This window comes from Hippocampus guttulatus, chromosome 20, assembly GCF_054856545.1.
Source record: "Hippocampus guttulatus isolate MCC_2025c chromosome 20, RoL_Hgut_1.0, whole genome shotgun sequence".
NCBI lineage: Eukaryota > Metazoa > Chordata > Actinopteri > Syngnathiformes > Syngnathidae > Hippocampus > Hippocampus guttulatus.
In genome coordinates, this window is record NC_141280.1 from 521,058 (window position 1) to 538,014 (window position 16,957).

Below are 16,957 nucleotides of genomic sequence, written 5' to 3' on the forward strand. Positions count from 1 at the left end.
GCAAATGAACAACAGCTTTATTTAGGGTGTTCATAGCAAAAACAGCACTAGCTTATCAACTCGCGAAAATATATATCAATTTGCCCCTTTAATTTATTCACTATACAACAAATTAAACAATTATTCAGATGGAAGAAACTGTATTCATTTCAAACGAGTCACCAATGACCGGTTAGCAGAAGCAGACCATGTCCTCTATCTATCCTTGTTACTACGAAGATCGGTGGTCAGAGGATCATGCTGAATGGTTTGGTGCAACATCAACGCGAGCAGCCCAGCCCTGTTGGTCATTGCGGTCCTAACATTGCGCTCTTGTTCAAAGAGCTCGTCCAACTTGTACCACTGTGGGTGCAGAGAAAAACAAAACGAGTTACGCGACTTGTGTTGCCTGAATAACGGAGGCGGCCCTCCTTTAAACCGGGCGTGCCCAGCTCCGGGCCCGGAGGGCCACCGTCCTGCCTGTTTTCCGTCTCTCCGGGCTGCAACACACCCGATTCGGACGATCGGTTCATCAGCCAGCTCTGAAGCAGCATTAGAATGATTTTGATGATTTGAATCGGGCGTGTTGCTCCCGGGAGAGCTCGAAAACAGGCAGGACAGCGGCCCTCCAGGACCGACTTTGGTCACCCCTGCTTTGAACCGTGCAAAGCAATAAATAATGCCCACCACTCTGACTCGCTCCAGGTCCACTTCAGCTCTCCTGAGCTTCTCCCAGTTATAATGTTTGTTACATTTCCGTTTTGAGACCCTGCAATATTCTCCAGTCAACTCAAAGACATTTTTCACCATAGGACACCCGCACACCTCATCCACAGGAACCTGGACACATCAGGAATGAAATGCAGAGGGGGAAGAAAACAAATGGCCCCAAAAGCAGCATGCATCGTATATGACAGAAATCTTGCGCCGACCTTAGGATCCCTTGAATGTTCTGGGCACAAAACCTGAAGCCTCTTGCAGTAAGTTTTGCTTTGGGGATTGTACACATCACAGAAGAGTCTGGTCGCTCTATGAGGACAAAAAAAACCAACAGCAAAAAATTGTCAGGCAACCGAACTGAGAGAAAAGCTGTTTTTTTGAAATGTTCTTTTTTTTTTCTCTCTTACCCTTCAATTCTTGTAGGATACATGGAACCAAAGGAGGTCTGACTCTCGTACTGTCAAGATAACGAGATAGTTTTTTTTTTTAAGCATCCATCTGCTTTCGACACCACTTCTACTCATGGCTGCGCTGGAGCTTCTCCCAGCAGTAGCGTGCACCCACTCTGTTCACTCTACTCGTACGATTTGTAACAACTCTCCCGAACAACAATGCTCTCAGCCTTTCTACGAGACTGAAAGCTTACTCAGACTGTTTGTTACAACATATCTTTGTGAGCGATCCTTTTCGAGGATGGTGGAAAATAAAGACCAGGAACAGACTTTGTTGCGAAAATGATCCTAGCATGGCGCTTGCCAAGGTGAAGCTGAGCATTCCTAAACTCTCTTGGCCCTTTTCCACCGCGCTAGTTCCAGGCTAGTGCCCAGGTTAGCAGCAGCCCCTTCTTATTTCACCACCAAAATTGGCTCTAGCTCTCGTGCCGGAAACTGGCGCTTAAGCTGGCTCCAATTATTTGTTGGCGGGGTTATCATGACGATGGCAGATGTAGGGGAATGACTCCCCGGACACGCGCAAGTTTTGAGCGGTGAACTCCGGCACAATTGTGTCCCTCCAGAAGAGCGATCACGGATGTGCCCGGATAGCGTGCGATCTCCGACTTGCAGCCATCGTCGTGATCATCTAAATTGATTCAGAAAAATGCTATGCTAGGTTGCCTAGCAGATGCTAACATCGCATTAATATTATTATCATTATTATTAATAGCGCAGATGCTCTTGGGTAAACGTTGACGTAAGCGGTGACGTAATCACCTTGCTCCTACCTGGCTCTTTGCCGGTGTAAAACCAAACACGTTCTTCATAAGAAGTTGTTAAGCACCAATTAAGCACAGCACTTGCCCCGGCGCCGAACCAGCACCAAGTTTGGGGTGTTTTTTTTTTTGGGCGGGGGTGGAAAAGGGGTACCTGTAAGGCAACAGCAAAAGTTGCAGTAAATATCCACTGAGTTAGCTTCTTGATTTTTGACTGAAATTCATGATTTGTTGGTTTTGTCCTTTTAACTCCGTGATTTTGTATGCACCCGATGCGTGGTTGATTTTCTCTTCGGATGTCAGATGTACCTAAAAAAACCACAACATGCGTATTTTTTGGAACGTGGGAGGAACTTGTGCAAAAACCAAAGGAAGACCAGCGCACGGATTCAAATCCACAGCCGTGAACTGTGTGAGGCGGACGTGCAAACCAAACGTCCACCGTGCTGCCGTTGTTTACCTTTTAAAATGCAATTTGTGAAGCGGCGGCTGAAATGTAAGGACTCACCTTTGCGTAGCACCTCTCCATATGTCTTAGTGCAACTTTTGGATTGATAGGATGGCTGCAGGACACACAAAAAATCTGAAGGTCTGTGTCATCTCCCTCCCCTTCATTGACCTGAAAAGGTGCAACGTGATTGCAGATCGTGAAGGGGAAGAACAAGCTTCGTGACAACACAACCATAAAAGACTACATTTAAAAAGCAAGTTAACCTCCTCATCCTGCTGCACCGCCTGCTGCTTGGCCTTGGCGATGATGCCCTCCAGTTCGTGGAAGCGGCGCTCCATTTCGGTGAGGCGCAAGCGGGCGTTTTGCTGGTCCTTGCGAATGCGCTCCAATTGCTTCTTACCGTGCTCCTCGGCAATGCAGGGACTCTGCTGCCACTGCTGGATCCGCTGAGGGAGTATCTCATAGATTCGACTGTGGGGAGACGTGCGCGCACATGAAGACGACAAAATGAGAAAGGGAATGCCGACTACCTCAAACTCAGACCGTTGCGTACAATGTGTGCGTCATTTGTAGTGTAACCAAGCACAATGTTGCATCTTGACAAAGCATGTTAGGCTTCACAATTTCAAATGAAAATGCAGCCTTGCACATTCAAATATCATCCATCCATTTTCAACAGCCCTTGTCGACAGTAGAGTCACTTGTGAGCTGGGACTGATCCCAGATGACTTTGGGCCAGAAGCTCAGTACACCTCGGACTGGTCGTCAGCCAATTGCAGGGCACAACATGAACATTCATACAATTACAGGGCTTAATATTAGCCCAACCACTGTGGATGTTTAGAAACCGATGCAGATTTGCGCCAGAAAAGAAATACAAATTAATCGGCTGATTAATTTTTAAGATGCACAAATAAATTAATTAACACCCCCCCCCCCCCTCCCCAATGAAAGCATTTCAATGCGCGTTAATTATATGTGGATTTGCACTCTATGTGCCCCGTTCTGGTCAATTGTGAATTTTATGTTTAAAAAATACACACAAAAAAAAAAACTTTCCTTTTCGGTTCCCAGAATCCACTGCATGGCATCATTTATTTAATTACATAATAAGGACATTAATCCTAGTCACATGTGTTTGTTTTACCAGTAGTTGATGGTGTGTCATATTCAATACATTTATGTTTGACTTAACGTGGCACTGTGTTTTACATTATTCTTTTTTTCAACTAACTGCTTTTGGGTTGCGTGAAAAATTGTGACAGGGGTCAATTCCTTGCACAAGCTGCATTGCTCACCTGCGAAACGCTTGTTTGATTGATTGATGGATTTAAGTTTGCGGGAGATGTAGGAGAGAGCCAGAGTCCACGCAGACTCCACAAGTGTTAGCTAACTGTCAACGTTGCTTCCGCTACATGACAGCTTAGCAACAGGGGAAAGCTCTTACTTGGCAGCTAGCTTCACGCCACAGTTCTCCGAGCAGTACTTGGAGTTGGCTCTTGCGGCCTGAACGCAGTTGGGCCCGAGACACTGATGGCGCCCACCGTGATCGCGGACGTCACTCTTCTCACTGTGTCTGTTCCTGTCCTTATGCTTTTGCTTCTGCTTGTGCCGCCGGGACTCTTTCTAAAACGAACGTATTTGCAGACGTCAACTTGTTACCGCGATATCACGAGACAACTAATGGATCTTACTTTCTTGTCAAACTTCTTCTCTCGTCTCTTCACGTGTTTCACTTTTACAGCTTTCTTTCGCAAGACAGGACTGAAAGGCGGTTCATCGTCATCGTCGTCAGTTGCCCATCCCTGGTAGGAAAAAAAAAAAAAAAGCCAAAGAAGCGTTGAGCATGCAAATTGCGAACACAATGTTAGCCTCAATAAACCACGCCGGTCACACTATGGTCGTACTACCATGCTGCTGTGAAGCCCCGCTGCTTTGTACTGCTGGTAGAGATCTGCCTCGCTGTCATAGTCGTCAGAGTACCGCCTTCGTCTGCGGTGGTAGTTCTCTCTTCTTTCTCGTAAATACCGTTCCTCTTCTTTTACACGTAGCATTTTCTGCATAAAACAAGAAGCGATTGCTTTCACTTTTTCCAAGAGGAGCTACATTGAAAAGCTTCCACAGAATTCGGCGGCACGGTTCTTTCATATGAAAGAAAGCATTTTGGCATTGTCTAATTTAGAAAAAAGAAAACATACCCTAGCTCGGACCTCGCATTGTCTAAATCTGCACTTCTGCCTTATTTTATTGGGGCCCCCGAACTTTTTCATGTCTTTGCAGAAGTCACACTGTGCACAGTCCTCAGTCCTTCTGCACGGCTCACATTCGCCACACATTCTCACTGAACGCTTCACCTGCAACATGTAGCAAAACCCAATTAGAGCTCCGGGCGGTAACGACAACGCACAATCACTCAAGGTAAGAGTAGCCGGTAGCTTTGGAAGCTTTACAACACCGTTTCAATACTGCTTCTTCACTTGTCAACTACTCTCGGGAAACCAACAAGTACAAGCAGTCGGATGGATGTGAACATGGAACAATGTGGAAAATGAGGTTGTAAAGCAACAATGACGTATTCTGGCCTCTTCATTTGTATTCATTGCTCTCCCATAATCATGTGCAAATTTGACATCTGGACAATGGGAAAACTCACTTTTGATCCTCGCCGCCTTTCACTCCTGTAGTCTGGTGTACTCGGGGTACTGTACTGTCTTTCAGTTCTATCAGAGTCCGGTTCCCTTTCTCTGCTTTTCTTTTCTTTTCTGTACTTTATTTCCAGCAATGGGTTTTCATCTGGTAACAGGAAGAAGGAAACAACAATCACTGCTACTTTATTCAGTCACGTGATGTACGCTCAGAAAGGCTCACTATCAGGATCAATCACCTCTGCATCTCATGCAGTACCACTCTCTGATTGCCTTGGCCATCTTCTCCGTTATATTGATGCAGTTTCCATGGAACCACTCGTTGCAGTTATCGCAGCCACTAAGAGGAGCAAACACGGCATTTAATTTATGAGGGCGGGTCAGCAGAAAATAGGTGGTGGGATGAAACAGCAGTGGTGCGCTTACATCATGAAACAGTTGATGTGTGGTTTCCTGCAAATGCAATACAGTGGGGCATTCTCCCCATCCATGCTGCTGCCTTCCGGTCCTGGTACGGGGTCAATATCAGACGCTTCGCTTTCCTGGCAAATTGCAAACAATTCGACCATACATTGCGTTATAGCGAGAGTAAAACGGACAAGTTAGATGCTTACTATATTGTACACAAAACAGTCTTGCTTGGCAGGGGCTTTGCCTTCTGCTACGCACTTGAAATAAGTGCCTCGTCGTTTAAGAATAGAAACCATGTTGATCATGGTTAACGGTCACGCTGGACAATGATCATTCCGAATTAAGAGAGTTCTGACCAAAGTTAACGTTCTGGTCCGTTTCCGGCTTTCGACCATTAATTTGTCGCAAATAGCGGCGGACTCTAAATTCGGCCATGTTTCTACCGAACAACGAAACGCACCGAAACGAGTTTAACCTCAGGGTTGTGAAATAAATATATAAACGCTGGCGAAGCCTTACCATTGTATTCGTATTGCCTGGAGGTCGTTCAAAGACGTAGAGAGAACACAAACGGCGAGTAACAGCGAACCTCCGACAGCGGTAATCAACATTAGCCGAGTTCACAGCGGAACCTACATCGATTGCGTCACGTCCGTTGAATGAAACTTGGCAACCAGCAAATACACTACCGCCCCCTACAGGACCGAAGTGTGGATCAGTTGGTTACGTTGAACATTTAGAACAGTGGTCCTCAACAAGAAATGCTGTAGGTCCACTTTTTTTTTTTTTAATAAGACCAAGGTCCGGTCCCATGCACGGCGGTCATGGGGAGCAGGGCTATATGCCCATTTAGTATGGTCAAGCCAAGCTTATACAAATCAACACTCCTCACAACCAACCAATAATGGGGTGCATGAAAATAACAATTATGCACTTTGCCTGGACACAACAAATAATGAGAGGTATTGTGTTGAGGCACAGGAACTCCTTTATTTTGTTAAGTTGTGCCTGCTTAATAATAGAAATAGCCCTTTTAGGGAAATAAGACATTTTTACTTTAACTTTTTTAAACAGTAGTTGTCTTTTTTCCCCCTTAATTTAACAAAAACAAAATACACATTTTACCAAAATATATACTAAACATGAAAACAAATATATCCTTTTCATTTGTACAATTCCCCTTTTCTCATCCCCTCTGACATCACTGATAAATATATCAGAAGAGGAGTTAAGAACCATTTTAAATACTGTACTGACACAAGGGAGCACAGGAATGTGCAGTGCTGTTCTTCCACGAAAGGTGAATGCAATGTCTGAGGCATGCAAATATTATTTGAGGACGCCATTGTGATGTTCATTTACAATGTTGCGGTGTTCTGCTGTTAAACAGCTGCAAAGATCCCCGGGTAGACGGAGCAAAACTGCACACAATCGAAACCTCCCGCGATTCGTCTTGTCTAATTGTCACTGCGGTCAAGCCAGCCTCCACTCGCAAAATCGAAGTCAAGTGAGCCGCCACTGCGATCGTCAATACTGTGCATTACGGTAATCTGTCGCCAGCGAGCGGCGTTGGGCACCTTCAAAATAAAAGAGCCACCACCAGGGGCGGTTCTGGATCAATTTCACTGAGGGGGCCGGGCTGGGGCCAGGGGTTTTGATGGGGGGGCACATTCAACCCAGGGCTAAAAAGACAGATTCGAAATCTTATTTGACTTTTTATTTCTTCAGACTTGGGTGTCTTGAAAGGCGCTTATAAATAAAATGTATTATTATTATTATTATTATTAGGAGGGCTAAAATGTCTGCAAGTGTAACAATACGTCTGTTGAGAATATTCAAGCCAGGGGATGATATGGTACCAGCCTGCCGGGGACAAAAATTGCAAATACACTGAAGCTGATGTTTTACATGCATATCATTATCCAAATTTTAAAAGGCAATGTCTTATATATTGATCCTGTTAAATAAAAATTAAAATAAAAAGGGAGGGCGGCCCGGTAGTCCAGTGGTTAGCACGTCGGCTTCACAGTGCAGAGGTACCGGGTTCGATTCCAGCTCCGGCCTCCCTGTGTGGAGTTTGCATGTTCTCCCTGGGCCTGCGTGGGTTTTCTCCGGGTGCTCCGGTTTCCTCCCACATTCCAAAAACATGCATGGCAGGTTGATTGGACGCTCTAAATTGTCCCTAGGTGTGAGTGTGAGTGTGGGCGTGGATGGTTGTTTGTCTCTGTGTGCCCTGCGATTGGCTGGCAACTGATTCAGGGTGTCCCCCGCCTACTGCCCGAAGACGGCTGGGATAGGCTCCAGCACCCCCCGCGACCCTAGTGAGGATCAAGCGGTTCGGAAAATGGATGGATAAAAAGGGAGACTAAAAAAGTTACACACACACACACGCGCACACACACGCACACACAAACACTCACACACACACGCGCGCGCACACACACACGCAAATAGCACTCGTGTCGTGGTAATTTCCTTCTCTGCGGACTGCTTCTCATTTTCCCGCTCATTTTTAAATGGCGCAGCGCACTAAAGGGTCCGACTAGAATGTTAAATCACGCGCTTTGGTTCCACCATTCGCGTCGGCGACTCGGCACGACTGCGTATCTGCGCTCGGAGGGGGGGCCACAGGGGGGGCCAGAATCGGTGTTACAGGGGCACTGGCCCCCGTTGGCCCCCCCCCCCCCCAGAACCGCCACTGGCGTGTGTGCGTGTGAGAGATAGTGTCGTCTGCGGCTATGCAGATGCACGTCGGTGAATGCAGCCTCACTCGCCCGAGACGGCACTTGAAATGCACCGGATGTACCCGAGAGCAGACCGAAGCTAAACGTGAATCTTTCAGCGACGTTACGGACGCTGTGAGCGAGTCGTTTTCGGCAGCACGTCGCGGATTGCCAGCGCATCGACATGAATTAAAGCGCGCAGGCTCACGGGGCAAATGCGTGTCATGCTCCCCCCTGTTGCTGAACTGTTGTGGAGAGAAATGCAGGCATAAAGACGCGTTTCTGCGGGGTTTTTTTTTATGGAGGCTATTTCCCCATGCGGCAGTGCGAAGGCCTATCGTTAACGGAGATAAAAAAAAAAAAAAAGGGACTGCGAGGGTCAGTCAATGCCTGTAGGGGGATTCTCCCTTTTGCAGCGTTTGCAAAACAGCCCCCTTCGAAAGCAACGACTGTTGTATTTGCCTCGCGGGACGTTAAGCCTTTCCCAGTTGATTGATTGCAGCCTTTCATCGCGATCGCCTCAACACATGCTGCCGCGTTTGTTTTGCCTCCGCGCTCTCATGTCCGCCCATCTGCTTCGTGCCGAGCCACTCCCTCTTACACTTCTTGGCGTGTCGCTCCCAAACATGACGATGAGTGGATGTTGAGCCAGATCGCTGTCCTTTTTTTTTTTTGCCAGGTTGACATTTCTCGCCCAAAGGACACCGACATCTGCTTTGGACGCCGTGACCTCAGCTCGCACTTGGCGCTTTGCCGGTGGAAAGCCAAACATGTGGTTTGTCAGAACTTAAGCAGCGATCCGGCGCAGCACTGGCCGCGGCGCTCTCTTTCTTTGGGGTTATCGGGACGCTCCTAACAACACGCCGCGCGGAGGTTTCCGAGCACCCCGAGGGGGCCCTCCGAGATGGCGAGATTGCCTGCCGGTTGGCGTGTCGAGGTGCTGCGATATGACGGGTCTTGGAAGATGTTGAGCCGGGGCTACTTGAAGATTTTTAGTTGAACATCGAACCTTAATTGCGGACCGACCTTCGGCGGGCCGGATTAAAAAGACCAACGGGCCGGATTCGGCCCGCGGGCCGTAGTTTGACCACAGCCGGCGTAGCGTCACATGCGCATAAGATAGAGATGTGGCATCACGTGAATGTGTGTTTCCGCCTCCCGTCCCGAGTTTCCTTTGGTGTACCAGTGAGATGAAGAGCAGGGGAGGCTAATGGCTTTGTACCAGGACCTTCACAGCTACGCGCACCATCCGACCAGGCCCTTGCGCTCCTTCTACTGCTGCGGGGAAACCGAAAACATGATGGCATGGGTAAGCGTGTGCCCCGCGAAACAGGAAACGGTAAAGCGATGAAGCCACAGATTTGTTTGTTGGGCATGATTGAATTGAAAATGGCCAAGAATGCAGTTTGTCGCCCCCTTCTCCCTCCCGCAGGTGACGAGCGGCTTTGAGCTTTACCTGTGCTTCAGTCCCCTGGGCACAAAGGCGTTGGCCATTTCTGCTGTCAACAAACTGCTGAAATGGATTAGGAAGGAGGAGGATCGCCTCTTTATCCTGAGTCATCTAACTTATTGACGCTTCTCTGCCGAAAGCCCGAACGCGTTGACTCGGGAGTACGCGTAAATGACGCGTCAAAGCTATGCACACCTCCTTTCCACCAAATGAACGCTATTGTCAATTGTTCAATTGATCTTTGTGACTTTGTGTTATTTTTTATTCCTTTTAGAACTTTAGAATCTTCCTTTTAGCTCAAAAAAACGACAATGTATAGCAAGGCGTTTTTAGCCGAAAAAACCGACCATGTATAGTAAGGCGTTTTTAGACAAAAAAACCCGACCATGTATAGTAAGGCGTTTTTAGCCGAAAAAAACAAGCATGTATGTTAAGGCGTTTTTCGCTGAAAAAAGAACGACCATGATTAATAAAAAAACAACTCCACTTCTCCACGTGAATGAGAAATTAATATGACAGGAAGCTAAAAGCTTCCTGGAGGTACAGTATGGGGTTAAAAAAAAACTTCTCTTCACTGGCCATGTGATCTGCAATTCTGTGGCTTGTACGCTTTATTTGAATTTGGATAATCAAACGTTAAGACAAATCCACTCCATGATTCTTGAAATTGTCAAGGCTTAATACAATTCATACATTCAGAGAGATCAAAGGCCAGCTTTCATTTTCATATCATGGGTTAAATTGCTCTAAAGTGCACTCCCTTTATGAATGATCCTCGCATCGGAACGCAAACGGAACGACTGAATGAAGGAAGACTCATCTGAGCATGTCAGGGGCGTGGACTTAATGCGGCCGGAAGCCCTGTCTGTGGGGGATGAGGGAGGAGACCCGCAGGTAGGGCCCTTTGGACCGCTCACTGGTGGAAAGCCTAACGCGGAGTGCCTTCCAATCCTCCGCATGCACTTCAAGATCACAGCAAGAGTGTGCTAGCATATCGAAACAGAGAAAAGAGCTTTCATGCAAGAAGTCTAAGTCACAGATACAACAACGCAAACCGGAGGTTAAGCCGAGCTCGCCGCCGCCGGGGGAGTCGCGACGGGGAGGAAGTAGGCGGGATGAGGACGACGAGAAGGTTTCTATTGGGAGGCGGCCACCGGGAAGGGACCCCGAGCGGCCGCCTTTTTTGCGCCTCTTCTTCATCTCCCGCCCTCAGCTCTTCTGATTCTGCTGGCAGTTCTTGGCGTAGCTCGTGAACACAAAATTGTAATCGTTGAACTGGGCCAGCTGGCGGTCGAGGCGCTTGAACCCGTCGAGTTTTTGAGAAGAGGAGAAGACACTGCGACATTTCGAGCTCTGGAGTGAGAGGAAGAAGCGGGTGCCGGTTAGATCGAGGAGGCCCAATTCGACGACAGCCGCGGCGTGTGTCATACGTGCCTGATTGACAAACAGCGTTGTCACAAATTTTCCCGGCTTGAACACATCCACCACCTTCCGGACAAGTTCATCGTACGATGTCTGGGAGAGGTTCGTCTCGAAGCTAACATAGGAGAAATCTGGCTCTGGGGTGATGTGAATGGTCCAGTAGGTCCCCTGCGCGCGCGAGGCAACGGGAGGAGCCGTGTTAGCGTCACAAAGCACGACGCAATGCGGACGCCAAGACGCACTCACGTCAGTCTTCATTCCGTTCATCGAGTACCCACACGGGTTGAACATGGTGGCATCTATCACAGAACCTGGTATCAGGTCACAAATTCCACTCATCTGGAAGAGAGAGAGAGAGAGGGGGGGGGGGGGGGGGGATCAAATAACCATCCTGTTTGTCAAATATCTCCACGTGTCAATTATCCAAAAGATGTATCGGGTTGCTTGATTCATGACAGATCACATTACTTGCCGCATCCGATTTTTAAAATAGATATTTTTAAATAACCCGCCCAAAGGAAGCGTGGAGAACAAGCATCATTGTGTGACGGTGCTACAACAAAGACTTACCACAAAAATATTTCAAGCCTATGGTTGGCAACTAACAACGCCGCTCGAAATCATATTCTTGGGGAAATTAGAGGGCGGGGGGAGGTTGCTTCAAGACAGGTCCGAACGGACTTGTTTTTCGTCCAAATATTTAATCATGACTTGCACCGCATAAAAACAGGTTCTCTCTTGTCAACGCTTGTCTTACACGAGTGACTTCACTTGCAGAAACACCGTCTTTCATATAGAACTGGTCCATAATGGCTGGATCAAGGTCACTCATCAGAACTTCCAGTGTCTGATCCGCATACTTGTTCTCCCAGTACTCCGGCAAGTCCAGAGTAAACAGATACCTGGTCGACAACAAAATGGCAACCGGTGAGGATTCTAAATTTACAATTGGCGCGATGTGTACTTGCTCTTAAAAAAAGGAAAGTCACGGGTCACCGTAAGGCCGTGTAGAAATGATGCGGCACTCTTACCAGCAGTCAGCGTTCAAACGTCCCATGCAGTAGGCTGCACCATCTGGAGGAAGCCAAGTCACAAAATAAGGACGATTTTTGTTATCTCTTCATGACGCAACAAACAAACAGCGACTGGACTACATCTTGGATTGTTGGAGTTGATGCTATTTGACGTGGATAAAAACCCTCCAGCGTAAACACAATTGTTACTTTTGTTCGGAATATCATTTGTATTGACTGCTTCCGACATTTCCATGAAAATTTTGTGGACGCCGGCTACGTCACTGCAATGAAAATTAGGCGGCTCGGCGATCTTTCTCAAGGCTGTTAACAAGACGGCAAATTTATTTTCATGACTCACTGGATCGTGTACAAACTGGGGAAAAAGCACCAGTTGAGAAAATGGTGGGATGTTTTTGTCACGTAGTCCAAAGACTTTTGTTGCAGTCGGGGCCCCCCCCAAACAACTAAATACACAAGCGCGGCCGACATTTTTTGGCGACTTACTTGGGAAAATCTGGCCGAGAAAATCTACTTCCTCTTGGAAGTTGCGATGAGGGAACTCTTGATGGGTCGGCTTCATAAAATTCTTGCGAGAGTAGAAGAAATTCTGCAAAGCAAACGCACCGATCGGCTTCGCGAAACGAAAGGAGATGGGCGAGCGCCGGCGCCGGAGAGGCCGCGGCTCACCTCGATGGCATCGAAACCGCAGTACTCCCTGGCGAGTTCCAGCAGAGGCACCAGTGCTTGCAGTAAGAGGGTGGTTCCACATGTTTTCAAAATGAAACGTCTCTTGGAGACAAACATGCTACTCTCACTGGAGGGGAGAGAAGAAGACACTTCGAGTGAAATGACGTCGCCAAACGGCGTGCAAAGAACGGCGCGGGTGAGATCGAGATCAGAGCTTGCTGATGGCCAATCCGGCGCTTTGGACTTTGATGATCCTTTTTTTTTTTTTTTTTGCATCTCCGTTGATAGCATTAAGAGGGCGAAGGCAGTCGAATGTCGTCAGACCGCTCCATCTCGCCAGCTGAAAGTGGCAGCGAGCGGCGGCAGTGTCAAGTGACTGCAAGGTGACCGGTCTAATCTGGGAAAGCCTTCTAATCATAGCCAAAGACGGCAGACGGACCGATCCGCATCTCACCTGAGTATATAAGCTTCCTGCTTGTCGGTCTTTGTCACACTTATGATCAAACAGTGCACATTCTCCAAAAGTTTGTCCCACTCAAACCTACAAAGGAAACACAAACGAGGGCAAAGTTGAGCAACGACAACATTCCAAGTATTGCTTCGCTTTCGAGACGAGTCATTCTCAACACAAAGTGACAAGCATGCGCGGATACGGGTTATTGGGACACTTGCTTTGCTTGTCCACGGAAACAGTATGGCGGGGGTGCCCAACACGCCGATCGCGATTGAACGCAAGTTCGCAGACTGGTCCCAAGTCGATCGTGAGGGGCGGAGTCATTGCCTTTTCACAACCTATCGTATCTACTTTATTTGTTTTGTTCATTTTTGGGGACGTTATGGCTGTTGGTCATCATGGCATGTGTGCGTGTGCACGTGTCGATTCTCTATTTTTTTAAATTAGGGCCCCCAAACATTCAAAAATTCCTGGCGTGCATTAAAAAAAAAAAAAAAAGGAAATGTGTGGCCGCTGTCTAAAATGGCATTATAGCATCAGACCAGCGAGACCACATCATCGGAGCCCGAGGTCAACTCCCACTCGAGGGTGAAGCGAACACCGCAGGCTATTTGCGGTGCTTCGGCGGGATCAGATTGCCCCAGGAAAGGAACGCAAAATACTACAAGAGGCTAAGGATGCCTTTTTTAATATAAAAAAAAAAACAGACCGCACTGAGGTCAACCTTTGCGGACTTCTTTGGAAGTTGGCAAGGCAAACGGTCCGCCAGCCTGATCCAAAAGGGCTGTTTGTTAAAAAAAAAAAAGTCTTGTTTTATTATTTGACGCCTTTTCGGCGACATGTTTTATGACACAGAAAACTGGTCAAAGCGAAAATTTGCTTGGGCTGAACGATTGTGAAAATAATCAGATTTCCGCCTGTGCAATATTGCAATTTAAGATGCCATTTTTTTTTTAAGGTCCGCTTAAACAATAAACGCACAATAAAACAATGACAATAGCAGATTTAGGATGCATAAATGTCTTGGTCTTGTAGGTTAGGCAAAAATAAATAAATAATAACTTTGTAAAACTTTTTTAAATGGACACTACAACACTGCTCTATGTTTCATACACATTACGTCACTGTGGACTCGGTTGATGACTGCTTAGTCATTGTGTACATAGGGACCTGATTTAGAGCAAGTTATGCTAAACTAAGTGAGCTGGAAAAGTTCAAAAACGCACGAGACAGGTTGAACCGGTCGCAAAAATTCAATGGAAGACGCTTTGCTCCCATACTAGTAGTGAGGGGACACATATTGTGAGACGACACTTAAGCTTATTCTGTGCGAGTTTGTTGAAAACACACCCAAGCTCAGCTGCACTTTGTCCAAGGAGATGGGCACTCGCACAAGCGTCGCTTGAAAATGAACCCAACCAATTTCGCGCCATCAAGGGGAACGATTGGGTTTGATGCAGTGGGATTACAATTAGACACGATACGGCTGTCATTTTGAGCATATTTCCCAAGATGTAAAAGCGCGTTAAAACCAGAGACCAAACTATGCAATAAAATTCAAAGAAACAACAAATAGTCAACATTATCAAACCGATTTATACCTGATCTACATCTCTCCTCATACAACTGTATACGCATCTCAATAGGTAGAGTGCGATCCGATTCAAGGACGGTCCATTTTGAAACCTAACTATTCAATTTAGCTTGATTAAATCCAAACAGACTTTGCGATTCAAATAATTTTTGCTCCACTCCTAACTGCTATGGAAACGAGCTCATTGCTGGCCATTCACAGCCACAAAAGGTGCGCCATCGTGATCTGAATAACAGCCGTTTTATTGAGTTTTCCAGCAATTACTTTCTTCCGACGTCTGTTTAGTACATGGAAATGAGAGAACCAACCAATGATTTGACATGCGACCTCCTACAAATGAAACTCGATGTGCCAGCACAGTCAGAGAGTTTGTATGTTTTAAAAAGCGGCATGTCTCCGCAAGGCAGTCAAAACAAAACAAATCAAATAAGGCCAATAATGAAATCCTGTTTAATTAGCATTTCTTTTCACCTCGTAGACATTCAATACGTCATTTTCAAACAGGTTGAAAAGGAACTTGATCATTTGACCGTGTATGCAATGGGAAGAAGGAAATGCATGTATGGAAACGTGACTGGGACATATTCGGGCGAGTGGTCCGGTGGGAAAGTTGGACTCTTTCGGCAAATCTTTGTCACGTCCCTAGCTTAACCCTTTCAGGGACAGCGGTTACTACAGTGGACAATTTATCATGTTTTAAATTATCATTATTGGTGCATCAAAGGGTTAATGATTACAAAGTTGAACCACAACTCGACATTTAAAGTGGCACACGGAGAGTTGCATAACCACCCGAACGTGACAGATTCGTCAGCGCCATTCGTATCATCGGCCTTTGCTAGCAAAAGAAGCACGCGGTTGTGACGACCGACCACATGCTTGACATCAAATATGGCTTCATATTGTTCGACAGTGGCGCAAGGGGAAAAAAAACATTCTCCCTTCCGCGGCGACACTAAAACGTCAACATCATGCAATCGGCTTCGCTACTTTTGAAATGTAGACGTTAACGCACATTATAATTCACATCGACCGACGTTCGCCTCCCACACAGGGCCTGCTAAAACGCGTGCGCACGGACCCGATGATTCGCGTTTCAACCCTGGAATAGTGACCTTCAGAGTAAAAACGGACAGCAATCCGAGTTTAGATTATTCAGTAGCGGAACCATGTTTTCGCTCATACCACAAATAGCAATCGTGCGAAATCCAACCGCCTACCTAAAAGAAAGAAAAAACAAGTGTTAGCTATACAGCAGTGACCGGGTTTTACATTCGAATTCAACCTGCTTTCAAACATGGACCGTACATACATAAGCACTTGGTCAATGTCCACATTTGTGTAGTCACCGTACGCCTACGCAGCAAATGAATGAGTCGGGAGGGGTGGCCATTTTTAACTGGCGGCGTAAACTCATTCCTGCGTGGGCTCGGATAACCGCCTTTGGTCTCCCGTCTTTTTAGAACGAACGAATGAATGAATAGCTAACGCTTAGAAAATACCCCTTGTGGTATTCTATTCCACTTGGATGCACATTCATGATGAAATATCACGAATGAAGAGAGAATAACGCCAGGCGTGTGGTCAGGGTTCCACTAAAGCGTTAAGGACACCTGATACAGAAGTTCCACAGGGAAACAAACCTTGGGATGGTTCGCAGGTCCCCGGTTCCTTTGGTCTCATCCTGCCGGGAGAACCACAACTCTAACAGTTTCTCGGTCCCCTCGAAGAAATGTGCACCGTTATCTTCCATCATGAGACAACAGACTGGCGCAACAAAAAAAAAAACGTCGGTTATAACGTTTTGTCTTAATTAATCCGTATTCAATAAAATGATAATTTATAGGTGTACAGTCTGTTAAACAATCCAAATGATGATTTTTCTTCTGTTACCGTCTTCCCTTTTGCAGAGAATACCGTTAGCGAGTGCTAGCTAATATCGCCGGCCATACTGTGCACAGCTCTGTACGACGACTGCGAGGTGGATTTATAAACAAAATGACGAAACGTCATGAGCTTAAATAACCAACCGTATTGCAGGACTGCGTTTGGTCAGATGTGATTGGTCCAAAGGGCTGTCCGTTACAGCAGTTCGCTTGGCAACACATACGTCAAGCGACGACATGTTAAACGTTAAATTTTATTTCAAATCGCAACTTGTACTTCAGTTTCCACAAAAACATTCCCCGTCGTTA

General features: G+C 46.7%; 2 protein-coding genes across 3 annotated transcripts; both read right to left on the reverse strand.

Annotated features, from left to right (window-relative positions):
• Positions 1–6,072, reverse strand: LOC147187323 (CXXC-type zinc finger protein 1-like). Of its 2 annotated transcripts, none has more exons than XM_086100894.1 (14): positions 5,936–6,072; positions 5,432–5,547; positions 5,245–5,345; positions 5,014–5,153; positions 4,559–4,714; positions 4,271–4,417; positions 4,055–4,165; positions 3,808–3,986; positions 2,624–2,831; positions 2,418–2,528; positions 1,107–1,156; positions 912–1,008; positions 667–819; positions 1–342 (listed from the first exon to the last, which is right to left on the reverse strand). In XM_086100894.1, exons 1-14 carry the CDS (start codon positions 5,936–5,938, stop codon positions 196–198), a joined length of 1,719 nt encoding a protein of 572 aa, XP_085957020.1. In that variant the 5' UTR covers positions 5,939–6,072; the 3' UTR covers positions 1–195. The 2 variants fall into 2 exon arrangements, 1 of the variants encoding a protein (XP_085957020.1); XR_015097705.1 differs by lacking the exon at positions 1–342 and adding an exon at positions 1,922–2,063 and having other exon boundaries at positions 771–819.
• Positions 6,073–10,654: 4,582 nt separating this feature from the next.
• Positions 10,655–16,732, reverse strand: amd1 (adenosylmethionine decarboxylase 1). Its single transcript, XM_086100385.1, has 9 exons — positions 16,406–16,732; positions 13,169–13,255; positions 12,715–12,841; positions 12,532–12,634; positions 12,043–12,085; positions 11,769–11,913; positions 11,258–11,350; positions 11,024–11,179; positions 10,655–10,942 (listed from the first exon to the last, which is right to left on the reverse strand). Exons 1-9 carry the CDS (start codon positions 16,516–16,518, stop codon positions 10,799–10,801), a joined length of 1,011 nt encoding a protein of 336 aa, XP_085956511.1. The 5' UTR covers positions 16,519–16,732; the 3' UTR covers positions 10,655–10,798.
• Between the last annotated feature and the right edge of the window lie 225 nt (positions 16,733–16,957).

Excerpts from the sequence above, each read along its gene's own strand:
- amd1 (XM_086100385.1), bottom strand. The coding sequence starts at position 16,518 with ATGATGGAAGATAACGGTGCACATTTCTTCGAGGGGACCGAGAAACTG. Across the intron at positions 13,256-16,405 it reads GACCTGCGAACCATCCCAAG|GTTTGAGTGGGACAAACTTT; the intron begins GTTTGTTTCCCT and ends TTTCCTTTGTAG. Across the intron at positions 10,943-11,023 it reads CAACGCTGTTTGTCAATCAG|AGCTCGAAATGTCGCAGTGT; the intron begins GCACGTATGACA and ends CTCTCACTCCAG.
- LOC147187323 (XM_086100894.1), bottom strand. Across the intron at positions 3,987-4,054 it reads AGAAGAAGTTTGACAAGAAA|AAAGAGTCCCGGCGGCACAA; the intron begins GTAAGATCCATT and ends CGTTCGTTTTAG. Across the intron at positions 1,157-2,417 it reads TGGAGAGGTGCTACGCAAAG|TACGAGAGTCAGACCTCCTT; the intron begins GTGAGTCCTTAC and ends TTATCTTGACAG.